At 42.2% G+C, this 24,069-nt stretch overlaps 1 protein-coding gene across 1 annotated transcript; it reads right to left on the bottom strand.

Moving 5' to 3' along the window:
• Positions 1-12,361: 12,361 nt before the first annotated feature.
• On the bottom strand, positions 12,362-23,416 carry NFKBIZ (NFKB inhibitor zeta). The gene is made up of 12 exons (XM_080656005.1): positions 23,005-23,416; positions 20,117-20,256; positions 19,578-19,608; positions 19,352-19,455; positions 18,439-19,229; positions 17,415-17,520; positions 16,880-17,026; positions 16,660-16,723; positions 16,210-16,379; positions 15,288-15,398; positions 14,991-15,158; positions 12,362-13,775 (listed from the first exon to the last, which is right to left on the bottom strand). The coding sequence occupies exons 1-12, from the start codon at positions 23,291-23,293 to the stop codon at positions 13,722-13,724; spliced, it is 2,175 nt and encodes a 724-aa protein (XP_080512131.1). The 5' UTR covers positions 23,294-23,416; the 3' UTR covers positions 12,362-13,721.
• Positions 23,417-24,069: the final 653 nt, after the last annotated feature.

Below are 24,069 nucleotides of genomic sequence, written 5' to 3'. Positions count from 1 at the left end.
AATTAGGAGCCAGCGGTTCAGGATTGTGAGAGGGATGTCAGACATCCCCCAATGGGTCCCGGATTGGAGAGGGTGCAGGCTGGGCTGAGGGGGAGCCCCCCCCATGCACAAATTTCATGCACCGGGCCTCTAGTAAAAATATAAATTAACTAGAGGCCCGTTGCTCGAAGATTAGTGCAATAGGCCTCCCTTCCCCTGGCTGCCAGCATCGGTTTTCCTCCAGCACCCAGGACCCAGGCCTTGGCTCTGGCCAGAGGCTTCAGTGTTCACCCCAGCTGGAGCGCCACTCCTGTAGCTCCCTCCACCCCCCACCCTCCCCGTCATAGCAGGCGTTCCGCCCTGCCAGGCTGCTCCGCGCCTGTGTATGCAAATTAACCCACCATCTTTTTTGGTTAATTTGCATACTCACTCCTGATTGGTTGCGGCGGCATGGAGGTATGGTCAACTTGCATATTTCTCTTTTATTAGTGTAGATAAGTGCATCAATGTGGATGAATATCAAAAACATTATGCTGAATGAAAGAAGCTCAACACCAAAAAGCACATACCAGTAATGTATGAATCCATTCATATGAAGTGCTAGAAAGGCAAAACTAAGCAGTAGTGACAGAAATCAGCTCAATGGAGCAGAGGGTAGAAGCAGGAATTGACTGCAGGGGTACATACCAGGGAACTTTCTGGTTGAAGAAAATGTGTTGTCTTGGTTGTGGTGATAGTTACATGGGTGTATACATTTATTGCACTATACACTTAAAAGGCATTTTATTATATGTAAATTACACCTCACAAAGTTGATTTTTAAAAGAATACCTGCCTGACTCTTTAAATTAAAAGCCACATCTTCATCATATTGTAATGAGTCATTCAGCAATAAATTTTATAAGGAACAAGTTTATTATGAATCACACACAGGCAGCCCAAATGAATGTCTAACCACTCTTTTGTGTTGTACATACATGGCTGGAGAAATAGATGCCCATTAAACTAATAAAACCCCTGCCCATCATCTCTAATTCTGGACTGCAGAAGAAATTGTAACTTTAGTTCTCATTTCCTAAGCATCCTCAGTAACCATTTGTTTACCAGTTCCTGAAGTGAGTCTATATTGATTTTTTTTAATGTGTTACATATACACAATGGAACACCACTCAGCCATAAGAAAGGATGAACTACTGCCATTTGCAACAACATAGATGGACCTTGAGAACATTATGCCAAGGGTCTGTATTTATTTTATAAATAAGTTCTACCATTTGAAATTTGGGCTGCTGCAGAGCTTAGGGGTACATTCCCTGAAAAATCTGCCCTGTCTCATGGCAGAAGTAAATGATTAGTATTTGACTGCATAGTCAACAAACACTCCTGATGCTTCAGTAGATAAGCAGTCTTTTTTTTGCGTAAAATTTTTTTTTAAAATTCTTTATTGTTTAAAGTATTACATAAATCTCCTTTTTGCCCCATTGACCTCTCCCAATCGCCCCATCCCCCAGCACATGCCCTCACCCCACTACTGTCTGTGTCCATTGGTTATGCTATTATGCATGCATACAAGTCCTTTGGTTGATCTCTTACCCTCTCACCCCCCGCCTTCCCTCATAGGTTGGACAGTCTGTTCGATGCTTTCTGACTCTGGCTCTATTTTTGTTCATCAGTTTATGTTGTTCCTTATATTTGACAAATGAGTGAGATCATGTGATATTTATCTTTCTCTGACTGGCTTATTTAACTTAGCATAATGCTCCCCAGGTTCATCCATGCTGTTGCAAATGGTAATAATTATTTCTTTTTTACAGCAGCACAGACAAGCTGTCTTAATCACAGTCCCCTGCTCAAGGGACCTCTTGTAGACTTTCTGAAAACACAGGCAATAGGCAAGTCATAGACTGGGAGATTTCTAGACTTTCTTTTTCTTGATAACCTACCTAGTAGGAAACTGATGGACAAGAGTAAGATAACATAAAGTAAGGGCACCACTAGCCTGTGGAATGGCCATGTGTGCTAAGATGAGTGTCCCCATTTATTAGAAACCTCCCTTACCAATTTGGAGTCTTAATAATAATATAGGGTGCTCACTCTGGCAGAACACAGACTACAATTGGAGCGATATGGAAAATATTAGTATGGCCCCTGCTCAAGGATGACACATGATCCATGTTTTCATATGTGGAATCTTTAAAAAAATCATGGGGGGCCAAAACCGGTTTGGCTCAGTGGATAGAGCATCAGCCTGCGGACTGAAAGGTCCCAGGTTCCATTCTGGTCAAGGGCATGTAACTTGGTTGCAGGCACATCCCCAGTAGGAGGTGTGCAAGAGGCAGCTGATCGATGTTTCTCTCTCATCGATGTTTCTGACTATCTATCCCTCTTCCTTCCTCTCCGTAAAAAATCAACAAAATATATTTAAAAAAAAAATCATGGGGGTTTAATATACTATTCTTCATACCTTTGTGTGTGTTAGAATGTTTCCATAACAACAACAAAAATTGGGAGAGAAACCAAGATGGCAGCATAGATAAACACCTAAACTTGCTGCCTCGCACAACCACTTCAAAACTGCAACTAAAAGACAAAACAGAACCATGGAAAGGCTGGCTGAGTGGAAATTCTACAACTAGAAGGAAAGAGAAAAGCACACTGAGACTCGGAGGAGGAGCGGAGGTGCAGAAGTGAAGTGCAGAGGTACAGAGGCATGTGTGTGGAAAGGGCTGGCAACTGAGTACGCTGTTGTCTTTTTCAATCAGGAGGAAGACACAAGCTCCCAACTGCTCTGAACTCCAGCTCTGGGTGGGACTCTGGGGACCTAGACTCATACGGGGAAAAACTGGACTGTCTGGCATTGGGCAGAACTTGAGGGCGGCTTTCTCTCAGAGGGGCTTGCAGCAATCATTGTTCCTGCACGGTGCTGTGGGACACAGAGACACAGGACCTCTTCCAGGCAGGGCTGATGGTCAGCCATTGCTATTTGCTCCACCCTGGTGATTCCCTGAGACCCCGCCCCACCCAATTTACAACCCCACCCAATTTGTGAATGTCCTGGCCCTTTGCAATCTGAAACCTGATGTACTGCAGCTGAGTCAAAGAACCCCAGAGCCTCCAAAACAAGACCCAACGCTTGACAGCAGCTTGCATTGCTTTACAGCTGGGCCTCATCTGGGCACCTCCAAACTCCAAACAAAGAGAAGGATTCTGCAGATCTCTCTGTAGCTCCTGCTGGGTGGCCTCTCTCCTTAGAGATCCAAAAACCAATGTACCCAGTGGTCAGAGAGACACCATCCAGACTACAAGTCTTCAGATCCATAAGAGACACACTCAGGGGGCAGACTCAGTGAGCACCAAAGCCCCACTGAAGCAAGTCTTGCCCCATAAGGTGTCTCCAGCACAGAAGTTCTCCCATCATAGACACAACTGATCCTCACAGCCAATTGGCCTGGAGGTCAATTCCTCCCAGTGATACCAACAACAATCAAGGCTTAACTACAACAAGACTGTGCACACAGACCACAAAGGGGTGCACCAAGAGTGTCCACATCAGGTAACTGGGGAGGCTGAGCCACTGGGCACTATAGGACACCTAGCACACAATGCCACTCTATCAACTCAGGGAAGCAGCCAAAATGCGGAGACAAAGAAACAAGTCACAAATGACAGAAATGGAGGAAAGCAAACTACTGGATGTAGAGTTCAAAACCACATTTATAAGGTTACTCAAGAATCTTCTAGAAACTGCCGATAAACTTAGTGAGACCCTCGAGGATATGAAAAAGGACCAACTAGAAATTAAGCATACACTGACTGAAATAAAGAATAATATACAGAGGTCCAACAGCAGACTAGAGGATCACAAGAATCAAGTCAAAGTTTTGAAATACAAAGAAGCAAAAAACACCCAACCAGAAAAGCAAAAAGAAAAAAGAATCCAAAAATATGAAGATAGTGTAAGGAGCCTCTGGGCCAACTTCAAGCGTACCAACATCTGAATTATATGGGTGCCAGAAGAAGAGAGAGAGCAAGATATTGAAAACCTATTTGAAGAAATAATGACAGAAAACTTCCCCTACCTGGTGAAAGAAATAGACTTACAAGTCCAGGAAGCGCAGAGAACCCCAAACAAGAGGAATCCAAAGAGGACCACACCAAGACACATCATAATTAAAATGCCAAGAGCAAAAGACAAAGAGAGAATATTAAAAGCAGCAAGAGAAAAACAGTTAGTTACCTACAAGGGAGCACCCATACGACTGTCAGCTGATTTCTCAACAGAAACTATGCAGGCCAGACGGGAGTGGCAAGAAATACTCAGTGATGAATAGCAAGAACCTACAACCAAGATTACTCTACCCAGCGAAGCTATCATTTAGAATTGAAGGTCAGATAAAGAGCTTCACAGATAAGAAAAAGTTAAAGGAGTTCATCACCACCAAACCAGTGTTATATGAAATGCTGAAGTGTATTCTTTAAGAAAAGGAAGAAGAAGAAAAAGGTAAAGACAAAAACTATGAACAACAAAGTGACAACAAATACATATCTATCAACAAGTGAACCTAAAAATCAAGTGAATAAAAAGTCTGATGAACAGAATAAACTGGTGAATATAATAGAATCAGGGGCATAGAAAGGGATTGGACTGACAATTCTCAGGGGAAAGGGTGTGGGGGTTGTGGGAAGAGACTGGACAAAAATCGTACACCTATGGATGAGGACAGTGTGGGAGCGGGGGTAAGGGCAGAGGGTGGGATGGGAACCAGGTGAAGGGGAGCTATTGGGGGAAAAAAGAGGAACAACTATAATAATCTAACAATAAAGATCTATTACTTAAAAAAAAAACAACAACAACAAAAATTATGTCTATTGTTGTAATCCAGGAGTGAGGTCATGAAAACCCAGACATGGATGATGGCAGGGAAATAGGAATAACAACAGACTAATTCAAAAGACATTTTGACATTTATAACAGATTTGATATAGCAACTTTAGCTGAAAAAAAAAGAAACAAAATTGACTCATTTATATAGCCTTCATAATAGAACTTATCCACTGTCAATAAATTCCTGAATTTTAAATGAAGTATCTAATAGGTCTGTCTGATTGGAATGTGAATAGAAATTAATAATCTGTGTAAGTTAAACTTCTGTTTATATATTTATTTCTGTCTACTGCACTACATGAGAAAACAACAAATTTTCATCGAATTTAGGGGGTCTGTTGGGAAAAATTGACCAATTAAAATAGAGCCTTATTTGGTCTATACAAAAAATCATTTTATGGAGCCTTAGATGTGTCTCATTTTTTAAAGATACATTTATTTAATATTTATTTTAAAGTTTCCCACAACTTGAGTTCAGAAACTTACATTTTAAAGAAAATTTTCAGGACCTTTTTGGGTAGAAGCACCCAAAAGGTCCAAATGTTTACTTATTTTCCCAAGTGATATATTTTAAACTAGAGATCTGGTGCATGGAAATTCATGCACTGGAGGGGAGTCCCTCAGCCCAGCCTGCCCCCACTCACAGTCCGGGAGCCCTCAGGGGTGGGAGGCAACTCGGTGATCAGGGGAAGGCAATGCCCCCATCACACCTCTGCTGCTGCCACTGCCAGCAGCACAAGCCTCAGCTGGTCCTGATTACCTGAGCCTCGGGTGGCCCTGGGCGGCTGGGCAGCCACCATCCAATGCTTGCCTGCACCTTGGGCCAGCCCTGGATGGCTGGAGGTTGAGGGGACTGGGGGACTCCAGAGGCAGGCATCCCGGCGGGGCTGAGGGGACTGGGCACTGCCATCTTGTGGCTGTGGGCACCGCCATCTTTGAGGGCGGGTTAGTCAATTAGCATATTCCCTTCTTATTGGCTGTTGGGCACACCACCATCTTTGAGACAGCGTGAAGGTCAATTAGCATATTTCCTCTTTATTAGATAGGATTTTCTTGAAATAGATATAAAAAGTTGCACCAGATTAAATTGCTGTCCTAAAGATAAACAATTCTTATTTCCATATTTGCAAGAGCTTAAAAAGTAAATTGTTTTTTAAATTTTAATGTAATTCTCAAAGGAATACTTCTTGTGAGCAAAAGGGGAGAAACTGGTTTTAAAAGATTAATGAAAGTGATATCTAATGTAAAACATGTATAGAGCCAATTTTGAAAGACAGGCTCTCCATGGGCAGACTCCCACTGACTCAAATGCCCAAACTAAGAAACCTTGAGCTCCTGAAGAGAAGAGCAGTTCACTTCCAGAGCAGTCAACACCTGGGGCTTCCATGCCAGCCAGTCAACAGGTGCCCCACACTCTGGTACAAGCACTTAAAACTAACGTCCTGCCTGAGAGACATTTAGCTGCAAATACAAAGGCCACATGGATTAAGATACCACAAATGGAGAAAATAAACTGTGATTCCAAACTTAAGCTTCAAAGCAATTAAGCTAAGGAATGTAGTATTATTGCTCAATCTGAAATGTGTCCCAATTGTCAAGCCCAAAGGTACTAAGCTATTTCAACAAGAAACACGTGCTGGATCCAATTGCCAAGTCTTAAGAGCTACAGAAATTTTTATTTTCAGATTAAGAACCAGATGCTGTCACTTAAAAAAAAAAATAATATCTAGACCTAAACAATATATTTCTATGGAGTTTGGATTAATATTTATTGTCTAAAACCACAGATTTCCTTAAGTTGACCCTTCACTTTTAAACATCTGCATTTTCCAATAAGTGACTACTCTGGTGCACATTACAAGGTCAGATGGTCTCAAACACAGGCATTTAATTTGTGATCATGTTGCTGCCCACATGAGCAACTCTAGGTAGTGTGATCCAAGGTTTATTCAAATGTGTACCAGAGAACAGAATGACTAATGATAATCTAATAAGCTTTGTTGTAAGGTTTAAATAATTAAATCTCCTGCAATCCTTATATTAGTTTTTTAGTTACAGCTCAATAATTATTTTATTGTTTCTACTAAAGTTTATCAATGCTAAATGAGTCTCCTGGTCAATGCCAAATACAGCTAATAAATAATACAGCTAATAAGTGAAATATAGATGATACATCATACATTAAATCAATCTATACTAATAAAAGCTTAGGTGATCCTCACGCATGACATCATCACAAGATGGCCACCACAAGATGCCACCACAAGATGGCCATGCACACAGTGGAGGTGGGGCCCAGCGAAGGAAGCGCGTCACAGCAGGGGAGGGCAGTTGGGGTGATCAGGCCAGCAGGGGAGGGCAGTTGGGGGCAATTGGGCCAGCAGGGGAGCAGTTAGGCATCAATCAGGCTGGCAGGGGTGTGGTTAGGGGCGATCAGGCTGGCAAGCAGAAGTGATTAGGGGCAATCAGGCAGGCAGGCCGGCAAGCCATTAGGAGCCAGCAGTCCCGGATTGTGAGAGGGATGCCTGACTGCCGGTTTAGGCCCAATCTTACAGGGATCAGATTGTGAGAGGGATGTCCAACTGCCAGTTTAGGCCTGATCCTACATCCCCTGAGGGGCCTCAGATAGTAGAGGGTGCAGGACAGGCTGAGGGATACGCTTCCCCCCCCCCACCCCCCCATGTACACGAATTTCATGCACTGGGCCACTAGTAATATAAAAAGATGTTCATGGATTCGGAAGACAGAGTAGAGAATTTCTCAGAAAGAAGTATTCATCTTAGTTACTTTGTAAGAGGAAAAAAATGGTAGCAGAAATGATTATTAAGCCTCTTTCCCTGGTGTAATGGGCTAAATGGTGTCCCCCCTCAAAAGATATGTCCACATCTTAACCCTAAAAACCTGTGGACATTACTTCATTTGGAAATGGGGTCTTTGCACATGTAATTAAGAATTATAAAGGCGAGCCTTAAATCCAAAAACAAGTGTCCTTATAAAAGAGAAACAGAAATAGGCAAGCACCCTCCTCTAGAGCCTTTGGAGGGAGCATGGTCCTGCCAACACCTTGATTTCAGACCTCTGCCCTGTGAGGGAATAAATTTCTCTTGTTTTAAGCCACCAAGTTTGTAGTAATGTATTACATACTCCTAGGAAACCAATACACTTGAGGATTAAAAATCAGAATTACCTTAAAAATGTGTTTTAAAAAAACACACAGATTAGGTAACTCCTGATCTCTCCTTCAAAGCTAAATTCTATTCCACAGAATCCAGCATACCAGGGACATTAATAAACATTCATCAGTTTGCTACCTCTTCCCCATGGGCATTCCAGCAACCCATTCTGTTACCACCATATGACTAATGCCCCGTCGCAGATCCTTCCAACGTCTGCATTTTCTAATTTAGACTAAAACTGTTCACTAGAACCGTCTTCACATACACCTGACAGGAGCCCTGTAAACCCTGGAAATTCTGATTCAGAAAGTCTGTGTTGGGGCCAAGGCATTTGCACATTTATAAAGCTTCATAAAGATGCTCATGTCACCAGACACTGGAACCTAGGGCGTTCAGCAGGTGGACTTGCTGTCTGGCTCTCTCATTCTAAAACCCACGTGGGCTGATAGGCAAAGGAACCAGTGTGATGGAGGGAGCAGAGAGCACAGGGCTGGAGGACAGAGAATACACATAAGAAAGCTAGACAGAAGTACTTCTGGTCAAGATGGAGAAGTAGATAAATGCTGTGCTCACCTCTTCACACGACCACATAAAGTTACAGCTAAATTCTAGAACAATCAACCTGGAGAACCATCAGAAGACTAGCTGAAAATAAGTCTTATAACTAAGGATATAAAGAGGAAGCCACGTTGAGACTGGTAGGAGGGCAGAGATCCTAAATGGGCTGGTCGCACACCCACGTGTGGTGGTTGAGAATTGGGAGGGATATTTCAGCTGTGGAGGTTCCCCCTGAGGAGTGAGGTGTCCCAGCCCCACACTGAGCTCCCCAGCCTGGAGCACCAATGCCAGGAAGCAAGGACCCCACAACATCTGGCTGTGCAAATCAGCAGGGATTCTGTCTGTCTAGGTGAGACCGAGGCTGCTGGAAACCCAGACACCTTCTTAAAGGGCCTGTGCACAGACTTACTTGCAGGAACTCACCCTGCACTCCAGAAAAGCAACCGCAGCTCTGGAGACATACATTGAAATGAGTTGTGTGGCTTCAGGGTGAAGGCTGGAGGGACAGCCACCATTGCCTCTGTGTGGAGCCCTCCTCCCACACAGCCAGCAGGTGGGTACCATCTTTCCTGTGTTGAGCCCTCCCCACACCTGGCCACTTCTGAATCTGCATTAGCCCGGTGAACACCACTTGCTCTGCCCCGACCACTCTCTGAGAGACCCAGCTCATACACTGGAAGAGGCTCTGTGGGCCAGCCGTGGCTGTGCAGCAGTCAATTTTAAAGGCTTTCAAAGGTCTGCAGGCTCCATGTGTGCCATGGCTGGCTCGATGTAGCTGTGCTGAGCGGCCCGAGGCCAAATATAAATCTGCATTAACCTCGTGAACACCACTAACCCCACCCTGGTGCCTTCCAAGAGGCCCCAGAACCAGTGACTGGCTTCAGACCAGAACAGAGCACCATCTCAATTAGCTCCAATTATGCTAAGTGAAATAAGTCAGCAGAGAAAGACAAATACCATGTAATTTCACTTATATGTGGAGCCTAAAGAACAAAATAAACAAACAAAACAGAAACAGACTCACAGATACAGTGAACAGACTGATGGTTACCAGATGGGAGAGGGTTGGTGGCTGGGTAAGACAGGTGAATGGATTGAGAAGTACAGATTGGTAGTTACAAAATAGTCACAGGAGTGTAAAGTGCAGCATAGGAAATACAGTCAATAATATTGTAATAACTATGTGTGATGCCAGTTGGATGCTAAAAGTACCAGGGGAACCAAAGACTTTGTAAAGAATATGATTGTCTAACAAATGTGCTGTACACCTGAAATTATACAATATAATATTGAAGGTAAACTGTAAATGAAAAATTTTCTAAAATAAAGAAGATGAACAGGAAAATTTTAAGAAAAAACACACACACACACACAAGCGAGAGACACTTTGAGAACAATCTCCACCCTTACTCCTCCTGGACATGTGCCATCCATGCAATATGTCCAGGTCTACACAGACTCCAAAGGTGGAGTGAGGGTGCTGAGAAAATAAAGCAGAACCAGAATTGGTGTATAGCTAATGGATAACAGTATTGGGGGATTAAATCATAAGTTTCATGTGATAAAACATTTGTACAATGAAGTATAAAATATGTTGAGAAAATACAAATTTAAAATGGAGCCATAAACTTAAATGCCATTTAAGATGTAATAAATGTCTACTCTACTAGTATATCAGGTACTGTGCTAGGAACAGGGCCTCTGATAGGACCGTCCTGCCCCTCCTCTCAAGGACAGATCCAGCGCATAGCAGAAAAAACACAAAACCAGCAGTCTGTTCATAACTAATCAAAAACCTTGTGCCCAGGCCCAATCTCAATGGGACCATTGAAAACCAGTGGCTGAGCTGATTTTTCCCTGAGGTTATGTTCAATACAGAACTGATGTAATCAGAAAATGGAAGTCAGTGGAACTGACTTTAAGAAGTTGACATTTATTAAATGTTATAGAAGTTTGAGGAAATTCTCCACTCCTGACTATGTAAAAATAGACAGGATATTAAATGTTACTGATTTTTGATTAACAAATAAAGCCAGAAGATTTGGTCTCTGACACTTCAGGGAATTCCTACTGAACTGCCAAACTACAGTACTAGAGTTAGTTCTTTGCAAAGAGGGGCTGCCCGATTTTTTTAAAAGAGTACAACTGTGCCCATTTTCATTAACACATCATCAATGTCACTTAAATTACATGGCTGGGTTAAGTTCAGACTATGATACTCATTAGTTCATATTTAATAATATAATTCTGGCTGCAAACACCACTTTCCCCAGAACCAGTGATCCCAACCAGGATTAGCATAAATCCATTCACTCATTTAACCAATATTTGTGAGTCACTACTATGTGCCAGACTCTGTGGTAGGCACTGAGGTTGTAGCAATGAGCACAAGTAAGGCTTGGCTTCTGTGGGGCTCCTTCTTTAAAATATGTTCCATTAAGTGCCACCTCCATACCTCTAAGGCAGATGCTGCTCATTAGTCACAGCACTGTCTCCTGCCAAGCCCTAGACTGCTTGAGGACCTTTCTCAACATGCTACTGTGAGAATATTACCAAAGGTAGAGCACAAGATGAAACTTATTAGCCATCCAAATGTTAACCAAACTACACTGAATCACCTGTGGTTCCCCCCAAAATTCTACTGTCTTGGTTCATGTCATTTTCTGTTTCTGTCTTTCACCTCCTTCTCCTCCACCACTGTGAACATCCAAATCAACTCTCTGAACAGGTCAAACGCTCTGCCTTGATATTCCCCCGTTCTCCCATTTGGACACAATTCTTCCTCTTCTGAACCTGTTTCTCCCCCTTTTTATGGTATCTAATAAAGTGCATGTCATGTCTCTCATGTATGCATCTTAAGGATAAAAAGTCTTTTATATCTTTGAATGCCTCATATTATCTATCATACAGCTTTGCACATGTACACACACACACATACACACACACACGAAATCACACGCTTGCTAAGCACTGGTTCAATTAGAGAACTTAGGCTGATGAAGAGAACTCATAAGCTCACTTGGGAAAAAGCTTATTGGGTATCTATGTTCAACAGGGGTATATCATTTCTACTGTTCTGGCAATGAAGTTGCATTTACAAGGCAAATCACTTTTAAGTTTGTGTTTATGTAAAAGAAGAAAAGTTATATTTGATGTAAAGAAATAGTACAGTAGATTCTTAATCTGAGTCATGCACTCCTGGTGGCTGTGATGCCTCTGATACTGTATACAGCATAGGTATGTTTTTCCAGGGAAAGGACTCACCAGATTCTCAAGAACTAAATTATACAGTAACGGACTGATGCTGATGGAGATGTTTATGTGTTTGTTCTCACATGTCAAAATGGCATATTGGAAAGACCCCATTTACTGCTATTTCCAGGTTTACATCTCTCAGGATGATCCTGGTAATCTCCAAATTATTTTTCCTATGTTCACTGTGCCCACAAAATAAAATGTGAAAAAATGAAGCCATAAACATAAAGACTGAAGTTTTTTTAACACATAAATGTCTAAATGATCAACAATATCTATTAATCTTCCATATTTTCAGAACCTAATAAAATTCCATGAACTCAGCAGTTTTGATGTATGTACCTTTAGGAAACACATTCTCCAAAAAAAAAAAAAAAATCCAAATTAAAATGCATTCGCTAAGTTAAAGGCATTCAGATTAGTAATTAATAGCACTTTTTCACCTAGGGAAATATAAACAATGAACTAGGGAAAGAAAATGCACATCCTTAAGACGAGTAGTATTATTGAATTAAAGTTTATTTAAAACCATGCAAGAGTTTCTCCATGAGTGTAAGTAGACTGGTTCATATCATAGCTATATTTACAGATACCAATAACTATAACTTTTGTCCACAAGACATACTAAATCAAACAATGTGATTAATTAAAGGTTATCTTTTTTTAAAGAATTTAAGCCACAAAGATGATTCGTCAGTTGCTTGTGAAACTTCTCATTTTTAAAAAAAGTATTTTACTAAATCAAATGTATACAATGAATTAGTGAGCAATCGAATCCAAATACATTCCTCAGAGTATGCCAGAAGTAAGCAAATGATATTAATAGAACCAAGATTACTAAAAAGTAAAGGATTTTTTAATAAATGGTAATATAAAACATCATGGCACATTATCATTATTGGACATGGAAACCCAGTAAGACATGTTTCAATATTGACTTTTTGTTGATCCTATAAAGCTAAAACAAAATTCCCAACAGAGCAAGAAAATTATAAATTCTAGAAAGTGAGACATAAAGCAGAGTTCTCTTTAAGAACATGCAATTCCCTACAAATAATGTCTCATCTCAATGCATGAGGAAAAGCATATTTAAAATTCAAACAGAGCTCTGTCAGCCGCTAGGGAAACAACTCTCCATCTGCTTCATCAACAGAGACAGACAGTAGTTGGGTGATGACACAACTCCTTTGAATGTGAATAATTTTAAAAAATAGTGACAACATTTATTCTTTTCTACTTTATTGATTTATACATTTCAAATATGGCCATGTTCATGACCAGATATGTACAAACATTTTAAAAAATGAAAATAACAATTATATACAGTTTGAAAAATCAAATTGTAATTATGACACCTTTCATCTAGTCCAGTGGTCGGCAAACTGCAGCTCGCGAGCCGCGGCTTGCCGCTCTGTTGACTAATGAGTTTGCCGACCACTGATCTAGTCCAATGACTAGAGACTTTCCAACACCAATAACTATCAGATATTGCATCAGGCCAAACGAAAGTTTACAATTTACCTGCTTTTAAACTGGCAATAGCTACATGAGCAATGCCATATGCAACAAATCAAAGTCATTTCCTAACCAAAAGCTACTATTAATTGAAATCAATTTTACCATTCATATTAAATTCAGATGTCTACATCCCAGATACCTGGGTATGAAATATTTAAATCTGCCAAGAGGAATTAAATATTTTTCTTCTTTTCTTTTAATATAATCCACTATATAATAGTGAACTAAATATACTTGTTTCATAGAAACAACTTACATTTGCCAATACAGGGCAAATGGTCTATATACAGATACATTAGGACTGCCTAACTGACAGTGAGTGTTGCCGACCAGGCTCCAAATCAATAGAGCTAATACGGTGGAGCTCTCTGCTGAATGGACTTTCCCTTCAGGATACGTCGGATCTGGAATGGAAATGAATAGGATTTGTAAGTTTTCTTTTTTATGGTCAGCCTCAACAAGATCCCAGAACCCACCTTATACACACATGAATCCTTAATATACTTCAAGTCAAAACAGCTGTTCTGATACCCAGGAATAAAATATCTGCACATAACTTCATGGATCACATGAAGTTATGTGGGCCCCTAGGCTCATTCAGAGCCTAATGATTGATTTAAACACCAGACTAACAAATTTTCTTAACTGTCTCTCAGTCCACAGCAGAGGAAAAGCAACAAATTAGAAGAATAAGATTAGGGTGGGAGATGCAACTGACAACTGCTGGAAGAAGACACAATGACCACAGTCTGAATGACTACAGTCTGACAATAGAAGAAAAGGAAAAGACCCTCCCTACAAACGCACACACACCAAAAAATACAAAAGCAGAAAGGAGAGTAATCTCTGAGAAGATTAAAAGTCAAATCCTGAGAACATCGCTGTATGACTACACACCACAAACCTGAAGTAGAAGCAAACACTGGGGTTAGGACACTGCCATTTAATATTCATGATGGTTCCTATCCGTGGAACTTCTGTGAGCCTCATTTTCTTAGCTGAACTCTTATACTGCAAAGTTTTCATAGCTATTAAGTGTATGCATGAAAACTTTACAAATTAAAGAGCTCCATCTTAAGTTATAAAGAGCACTTACAAATATGGGTTTCTATAACATTATGGTCATATGAGGGATGTGAATCAAAGAAACAGCTAAATTGCACTCCATATATTTTATGATTATGAAATATGTAATGACCTACCTATAGCCACAATCACCCCCATTTCCCCCAGGGAAAAATTTCCATCAAAAATATCTCAAGTTCTTAAAAGATTCAGTTCTTGTTATCAAGAAAAGTTCAGTCATGTGAAACTATTCAATCTCTGAAGATAATATATAAGCATATGATGAGCAAAGCATAATTTTGTTTAAAGTATAAAATAGTTCTAGGTTCTAAATTGCATTTTAAAACCCTTCCTATTCCTTATTTAAAATCAGTTACTAGAAACAATTGTAACAGCTGACATTGACTGAGCACTTACTATGGCCTGGGACTGATGTAACACCAGCACACACACTGAGAACCTGCCTGAAGAGCACGTCCCTGAACAATCTCACCTCCCTTTATGTTTCAGACCAAGTGTCTGAAAGCTCTGCCCGTCCCTTCTGTCACCCTCACCTGCTCTCCCACAGGGCCATCAGGAACCACATGCACTGGCTGCTCGTTCTCCAAGTTCCGAGTACTTGGGTCTGCTCCCTTCCTCATCAACAGGCGGACTGCGTCCAACTGCGTCACCCTATACTGCAGGCTGGCAGCAACATGGAGGGCAGTGTTTCCATTGTAAGCCTGAGACAACGAGACAAAATGATGTCCATCAGGAAGGGGGACTTTCATGAGAACAACTCGAAAGCTTGAAAAAGGTGTAAAAAAAGTCACTCCAACTCTTGTGAAGTTACTGAAGCTTCCTAAAGGTACCTTTGCATTCACGAAAGACAGGCAACTGGGCAGCTCCAAAAAGAGGCGAATGAGTTCCAGATTTGCTTCCTCAGCTGCCAAATGCAGGGCTGTGCGGCCACTTTTACGATCCTTGTTAAAGGCAAGAGGGGAAAAACGTGACCATCCAGACAGCATGCCCCATCATGCTTTTCACCCAGTCTCCCAAATTCTGACTCAAGCCCTCCTTAACCCCAAAGAAGATGAAATCTCTCATTCCTGTTAAATTCCTATTTATTTGCCTAGGTGCCTCTTATCACAGTCTACCTTTACATACAGGGAGGGGCATAAAATGTAGAAACACAGACGATACTGTTTTATAATGTACTATAATGTAATACAAGAAATGATTTATTTATTATGTACTCGCCTATGTTTCCGACTTGGCAGCCACCTGTAGTTACATTCCTCACCTCAATTAGAAGGTCCCTATGGACCCAGTAGCTTATATTCAGGCCTCCCTCCCACCCCCAGAACCCCTAACTCAGTGCACTGTACGTAAAAGATACTCAGTAAATAAACGTCAATTTTGCAGAGAAAAACTATTTTCCAGTCTAAAAAACAGAAGATTATGTCTAGATCCCACAATGATGAAGCAACCTTACAAAAAACACAACAGTGATTATTAGTGATAAAATGAAGCCAAAATGACAATATCAATTTCAAGCATTTTATTGCCTTTCAAAGACTAATTTATTTCATAGCTAAAGGATCTCTTGCATAATAATCCAAAGATTAAAAGCAAATCAAGACAGATCAGATGATCATTTAAAATCTAAGCTTCTTAGCTACTCAACTTCATTCATTTAAAAAGAGGGGGGAAAGTTTTAATCTCTATTTGGGAACAGGTCTTTGTTGTAACCACTTCCCCCCATCCCATATCCCAACTCTTCTGTGAATTTACCTTAGCTTCCACTGCTGCCCCCATTTGAATCAGACACTTAATGGTGTCAACCAGACTCTTATTCTTCAGTAAAAGCTCCTGAACTTCAGGTGAATGTGGCTGTTCATTTCTCTGGAGTTCATGCACCACAGCATTATGGGCCACAACCGCACAGTGCAGAGGAGTCAGGCCTAGAAAAAGTATAATAAAGCAGTGATCAAGCATGCCAGCAAGTCTTCCGGTTGTTCTATAATTACAAACCTTGAGGCTGGCCTACGAATGGGCTCCACAAGAACTAGTAAGGCAATCTGAATAGTTCCTCCATAGGTTCTTAGTGCTAATTTCATCTATAGAATATTTTAGCATTAATTACCTCCCTTCCTTCTTGGTATGAAACTTAATATAACTTTAGAACTAATGGGCCCTTCTCTATAAATGGTTTTTTCACCCAATAAAGTGTCATTTGCTTACCATCATAGTTAGTTGCCTCAAGATCCACAAACTGATTGCTCATCACGGCACCCTTCTGAATTGCCTGAAAAATTTAAAAACATATATCTTTTAGCAAGAGACAAGCTACACAAGTATTCTAAGAAATGAATAAGTGAACTCAACCCACATTCAACATCTAATACTCAAGCCCTATCTCTTGGGCCCTGTGCTAATAGAAGCCTAGCTCACTGCCTCTTACCTGAAGCACCTGGGAGTGGCCCTTCTCAGCACAGACGTGCAGAGGGGTTCTCCCCCAGCAGTCGGTGGTGTTCACCTGGGCTCCAAGGTTCACCAGATCCTGCACAATAAGATGCTGATTGGCAGCCACCGCCACCTGAAAGGCACTCTGTGGACATTCAGAAGAAAAAAAATGTTTTTAAAACATGTAATACTATCATGATAAGAAATATGAACCTAAACTAAGACTAAGGGGGAAACCCACATAGAAAAAATAAATCCTATTAATAAATAGTAAGATACTGTAATACAAGAAAACTAAAGTAAACTTATGGTGTGGCTTTATTATACCCAATTAGTCTTTAGTCAAATAACTATGAAGTTAATGTTAATAACTTCAAGGGCGATGGTGGCAAACAGTCAACATCTGAAAGTTAATATTAACTAAACTCTTTTGGTCTTGAGCTCTGAAACTATCTGTAGATGATTATGAGACTGGCTGTCATTCTCTTCACAGCGACCACATTTTTGCCACTTCACTCTGTCAGGGTCCTCACCTGTCCATTGTGCTCTTTAACATCCAGCATGTGAAGTGCATTCATCTTTCTTGCAAGGACATAGGCAAGTGCCCTTCGCCCTTGGGCAACAGCAATATGGAGGAACCTGGGAGACAAAGAAAGGAAAAGAGGTGAATTACTTCTGATTTCACTAAGTTCATTTTTTTAAAAAATATTCCTTTAGCCCCTTTCTTAATATGTTGGTACACTCAAAACATTACAGAGCATAAATTGTCCTGTCTGCTAAGTTGATAATACATCTGAGTTGCAACAGGATGAGTCAGGCTACGAGGAATAAGAAAAAGAATGCCAACCGCCATACAGATCACTTTAAACCTATTATTTTTAATATTTATAAAAACCCTGTGAAGGAGGTATTATCATTTTACAAGTCAAGAAACTGAGGCATAGAGAACTTACATAACTTGCCCAAGGCCAAAGGTATCAGGACAGCTAAGAATTCAATCTACAAATCAACTCACAGTTGACCATGACCAACTAATCATAATCTGATGTTCTCTCTATAGATACAGAAATTATTCAAAGACAATACATATATTTTTAATAACTTAGAACAGGTAATTTATTTAGCCAGAAAAAAAAAAAAAGAAAAAGGAAACTCTTTCTTGAAATATTAGCTATCATTGAACAGCAGTTTCTACCTACAGTCTTCATCTTGATTAACCAACCATTTGGTAAGGTCTAACTTGGTATACCCTAGAGCAGTGGTCAGCAAACCACGACTCACTAGCCACATGCGGCTCGCAAGCCGCAGTTTGCCGTTCTGTTGACTAATGAGTTTGCCGACCACTGACCTAAGCATTTAAAAGAACACTGTGGCTCAGTAGTTGAACTTCGACCTATGAACTAGGACAGTGGTCGGCAAACTCATTAGTCAACAGAGTGGCAAACCGCAGCTCGCGAGCCGCAGTTTGCCGACCACTGCCCTAGAGAAATCCTCTGCCCACTATGTGCAGCAAATATGGTTTACCAAATGAGGTACATGAGATAAAGAGATACTTACGTGTCACCATCTGCATCCTTTGAAAGAAACTGGTCTTGGGAGATATTTGCCAGTTTGCTTTCTTCCTGCTCTACTTGCCACTGAAAAAATGACTTCCCTAATTGTGTGGTGTTCACTGAATCTCCGATGATGTTCTGGAATGGCAGTGAGGTGCTTAAAGGCACAGAGCCTGCATCGTGCCCCGCCATGGCCTCACAGGCACTGTGTGGCATCATGCTGAAGTTTTGCAGGTGAGCGTCATTTTGTTGCTGAACACTGGGGGAAGTCTGAATGGGAACAGTAACATTCTCACATTCCCCATGACTAGTTAAAAGGGATGCAAAACTTTGGTTTGAGCAGAACTGTAGTTCTTGGTTACTAAAGAAGTTTGGTTCATAGTTGGGAGACTGGGAAGTTCTGGAATAAGGACTGTATTCCAGAGTTGGGTTGTGGGTATAGTGCTGTGACTGCTGCTGCGGCTGCGGCTGCATGTTCTGGTTCTGAGGAGAATACTGGTACATGGAAGCCTGATCCATCATGTGTGGGGAGCTGCTGACTTGCAAAGGTTGGTACTTCTGAGGAGGACTGAAGATCTGCCCTCCACGGAAGTCCTGGCACTGCTCTCGGGGAGAGCTCTGAGGGACCACCGCAGGGCTCATCCAGCTAACTTGGACAGTATTCAGGGAAACCGGGCTGTATTCATTCTTAATGTTGATAATGTTCTGAAGCAGATCAGCACTGCTATCCTGTTTGGGTTCATTGGGGTGAGCATCTTCCATGCTCTCTGCGGGTGTTGGTGTTTGAGGTGGTGTCTGGAAAGAAAGAAAAAGTAAATTGCATACTCCCTTCCAAAATCATTCCAGGAATAATTTCTCTCTATAGAATATAATTTAATTTCTGAAAGGTATTCAGAGGAAAATAGTGAGACACTTACCAAAAACTGGGTATGCAGCAAAGCTGGCCTTTTACAAGCTGGTCCATCAGACAACGAATCTGGTCCTTTCCTTTTCCCACTATATGACACAGTGTTTGTCAACTCTATACCCAAAAAAAGGAATGTGGAATCTGTGATCATTTTATTTTGAAAATTTTACCCATAATCACACTACATTATTTTATTCTAAAGGCCCCATAATATCATGAATAGAAGTAATTCTTACCTGCAAATTGCTCTCTGTTCACACCTTGTGTCTATAAGGAAAAAACAGTTTCCAATTTAGTATAATATTAAATGGCTTTCTGCTTAATATACATCAATAAACATACTTATCTCTCCCACTCTTTACAGCTCACCATAAACCTTTGATGCAGCTGCTCTATCAATATTTATTTTCTATCTTAATTTTCATTCTATCTTGCAACTTCCCCCCATTTGCCCTTTCACCTTAGTTCAACTATGTCAAGATAAAATTAATAAGGCCATTTGAGTTTTCCCTTTCTAATCAAGATGTTCCATTTCAGTTGAACCCCATTTATTTCTTTGCCCCAATTTCATTCATTAAATTTCTCTTGTCCACCTACCAAGTGCCTAACACTGGGCTAAGTGATAGGAAATGGAAGACAGCAAGACACATATGCTCCCTGTCCTATGGACTTGGTGGTCTGCAAAAGGCTTACGGGACTTAGGTCAGCAAAAACTAATAACCCCAACAGACTAATCTTCCTGATCTCTGACCCGAAACAAAAAAATAGGTGCCACCTTAAAATCATCTGTGGCTTGGCCAGAAGCCTTCTGTTTATGACTTCGGATGTGCAGCAGGAGCTCCTTCACTGAGTTCTTCACACGAACACCTTGAAAGGGTCCTCTCTGCTGCCTTCCAACCCCCATATGGGGCTCAGCTGTTCAAAAGAAAAAAAAAAAACATATTCCAATTAAGTCTCTGCACATACACAAATCTTAGTAACCTCAAAAGCATAGCTGTCTAATGTATAAAGTCCCCAAATACCAGAATGCACAGCCTTGCCAACTTGCTCTGGTCAACGGCCTACATGTCATTCCCCAGTCCTACTTAAGGTTTGATGCTGCCTGAATGCTTTGCCCCGAATGGGCTCCCGAAGAATTAAAGCTCATACAATTGTGGTTTCAGGGATCTTCATTCCCCAGTCCTACTTAAGGTTTGATGCTGCCTGAATGCTTTGCCCCGAATGGGCTCCCCGAAGAATTAAAGCTCATACAATTGTGGTTTCAGGGATCTTCAGAGCCAACAGACAACCCAAATTAAACCTCTCTGTCTCTCACCCCTTTCAACCCATGAGACAGTATCACAGATTTGCCACGCTAACTCTCATAGATCTATCATTATCCTTCACTTTCGAAAAACCTTGGGGGATCAAGGGATACATGATGAATTTTGTGCCCACATTAAAAGGCTTTGTGCTCACATAAAAATGTAAAAGTCTATTAACCCCCTAACCTAAGAAAGCACAAAACAAACTTCCTCCAAAGATCTCAATGTACCAAAGCCTAACAATGAGCAAAGTCTTAGATTTGTTTCTTATTATTTCGCTCAGTTCAGTCAACTATGCCAAGAAATCTGCTTGAATTCACTCAGATTAAACACATTTCCACACACGCATGCAGGATTTCCCCTCACTGACTTTTTGGAACTGCTCACAGAGGCCTTCTAAGTAAAAAGGAAATCTGTAATCTCATTTCATATTTAAACTTTAAAACACACTTTAAAATGTAGTCTGTGAGTACAGCATTCCACTTCTGACCACTGCTATGTCATAACCTCTTGGGATGAGTTGAACACAAAGTAAACATGCAAAAAGTCAGGAAATGAATAATCCAGCCACCTCATTGACAGTGGAAAAAAGTAATAAGATGGGACAAGAAACAATGCATAATTTGTATGTGTGTATATATATATATATATATATATATATGTGTGTGTGTGTGTGTGTATATATACACATATATATATACACACACACATATATATATCATATATATAGGAAAGAATTTGAGTGTATATATATATGTGTGTGTGTATATATATATGTATATATATATACATATATATATACACACACACATATACATCATAAATATAGGAAAGAAAGAATTTAATGATGGGGCAAATTAAATGACTAGTTAGTTTTACATTTAAGTTTAGGAATATCTTGCCAGAGTCTAACACAACATTTCTCTGGAATGACAGGAGTTAATAATTCAACGTCACAAAGAGAAAAATGTAGTTTGAGAAATCCCCTATGGTTATGCCGTAAACCAGGGAAGTAGCAAAATAGTTTCAACCAGATGAAAGCCAAATGTGGGAGAAAAGGTTCTAAATACACACACACACACACACACACACACTTTTACATACAACTAAGTGTGGATTAAAGTACTCCTTTAAATGAAAATGAAAATTCACTTTTTAAAAGAAGACAACCAAAACAGCAGTGGCTAGCAGTGGGTAACACCTAAAAGAGAACATTCTTTAAATCATGCTGATTAGATTCTCCAACATGTGAGATTATCTAGAGGTTCTTTAGCCTACCCACTGTGGCATCCTGTTTCCCCCCAAATTATGCAGCTCGGTTCATTTAGAAAAGAAAGTAACCAGCCCTGGCCAGGCAGCTCAATTAGGGGCTTAATCACAAGGAACAACAGCCTGTAATTACTGGAATGGAGAGTCTATCATCCGTCCTCCCAATACACCAAGGCTACCAAGGCTACGGTTTGATCGCTAGCCAGGGAACAAACATATAAGAATCAACCAATGAATGCATAAATAAGTGGAACAACAAATCAATGTTTCTCTTTCTTTTTCTTTCCCCCTTCCTCCCTCCCTCCCTCCCTCTCTCTCTCTATCTCATATCAATAGAAATTTAAAAAATGAAAGAAACTAACCAATTCACAACCAAAGAAAGAAAACATTGTTTCTTTGCTAGATGTGGCTTAACCATTCTAAAGTACACAGAACAAAATCAGAAGCGCAGAAATTCTGGGCAGACTCGAACTGGCCAACAGCACAAACTAAACATACATTGAGTTGGTTTTCAGTCCAGCTTCACCTTACATCTTGGTAATATCGGTTTCCTTTTTTGAACATTAAGCCCTTTTACTTAAAATTTCCATAAATACTTAGGAAGAACCAAGTCATGACCTCAAACCCTTTCACTAAAAAAAGTCACAAGAAAAAAACTACATTATATCCAAAACTTCGCCATAATATGTGAATTCTAGCTTAATAAAGTTGTGGGGTTTTTTTTTTAAAAAAAAAAAAGGAGAGAAAATCTACTGTGGTTCAGGTTCGTACCCCCTCCACCGCACCACCACCCTCACCCCACCCCCCACCTCCCACCCCCCCACCCCAGAAGTCAGAATTTTGTTCCCAGAGGCGTTTTAGGGAGCCTGGATTTCACAGACCATCAAAGGGCTTCGAGTTGTCAAACGCCCAGCACTGGGTAAGGAATCCAGTAGTCGCCTAATCAATGATGGCTAGTGTGATTATGTACTGCCGCTAAGGAAGGCGCAGAGGCACTTCCTTTCTGGGCGGCCGGACCCTCCCCTACCGGCGGCGTGTGGGGCGCGGGTGGCGGGGGTGCAGGGGCCGCCCCCGCCCGGACGGTGGGTACCTTGCAGCCGCTCGGCGCGGGCGCTGCCTCTCGGCCGGGACTCGACCGCCCCGCAGGAGGACACAGCCGAGGCGGAGGACAGGTCGGAGGAGTCAGAGCCCGGCGAGCCGGGCGCCGAGGGCCCCGACGCCGAGCAGCCGGCGTCGCAGGCTCCGGGGGCGGCGGCGGGCGGCGACGCGCTGTAGAAGTAGGCCAGGTTCAGCGGGCTGGTCATGAGGCCGCAGTCGCCGGCCGCGTCCAGCAGCCCCTCTCCGCCGCGGCTGTCGTCCAGCAGCTTGTCCACGATCATGCTCCCGGGCGCGGCGCTCGGGGACCTACACACCTGCGCCACCGGCTCGCTGCGCGGCTGCCTCCGGCTGAGGCTGTGGCTGTGGCTGAGACGGGTTCGGGACTTGTGGGAGGGAGGACGGACAGGCTCGGACGCAGCCCCGGCGACCCACCTTTATAACCGGCAATCGGGGTCCGGGGCGGGGCGAAGGAGCTGCCTCCGCGCCGGCCTCCGCGCGCCCTGCCCGGCCATTGGAGGGGACCGGGCCTCCTCCCGGCCCCTCCTCCGGATGCGCTCAGTTTCCAGTAAAATGTACAGGATGAGGCAATGTGCTTTCCGCCCTTGCCCCGCCCGCCCGGCTCCACCCTAGACCGACCGGTTGCTTTCTGGCCCTTCACCTGGAAACCCCAATCAAGAGCGGCCTCCCGCCTCCGGGACCCCATCCCCCGCCCCAAGCGCCCGCCCGCGGAGAAGCCGGGCCAGCCCCGCCCTCGGCGCACTCCCGCTGGGCCCCGGCGCCCCAGGAGGGGGCGTGCGGCTGGGCCTCGGGTTGCAGAGGGAGGCGGGGAGGCGGCCGGGAACCGGTCGGCCAGGTTCCCGGCCAGGTTCCCGGGGTGTTGGAAGTCCCGGACGGTGCGCGCCCGCACCCCTCTGCGGGAGCTTCTCGCCAGCCCGATTTAAGGCATCTCTGGAAAGGTTCTTAAAGACGCATCTCCTCCAGCGCCTCAAAGCAACTTCTGTCCTCTTAAATTTAGTAAACGTTTGCCGATATTCCTTTTCACAAGGCCCAAACAATA

The sequence above is a fragment of the Plecotus auritus genome (assembly GCF_963455305.1).
Source record: "Plecotus auritus genome assembly, chromosome: 2".
In the NCBI taxonomy this organism is placed as follows: domain Eukaryota; kingdom Metazoa; phylum Chordata; class Mammalia; order Chiroptera; family Vespertilionidae; genus Plecotus; species Plecotus auritus.
The sequence above is the reverse complement of the archived record's forward strand: the minus strand, read 5'-3'. Positions and strand labels throughout refer to the sequence as shown.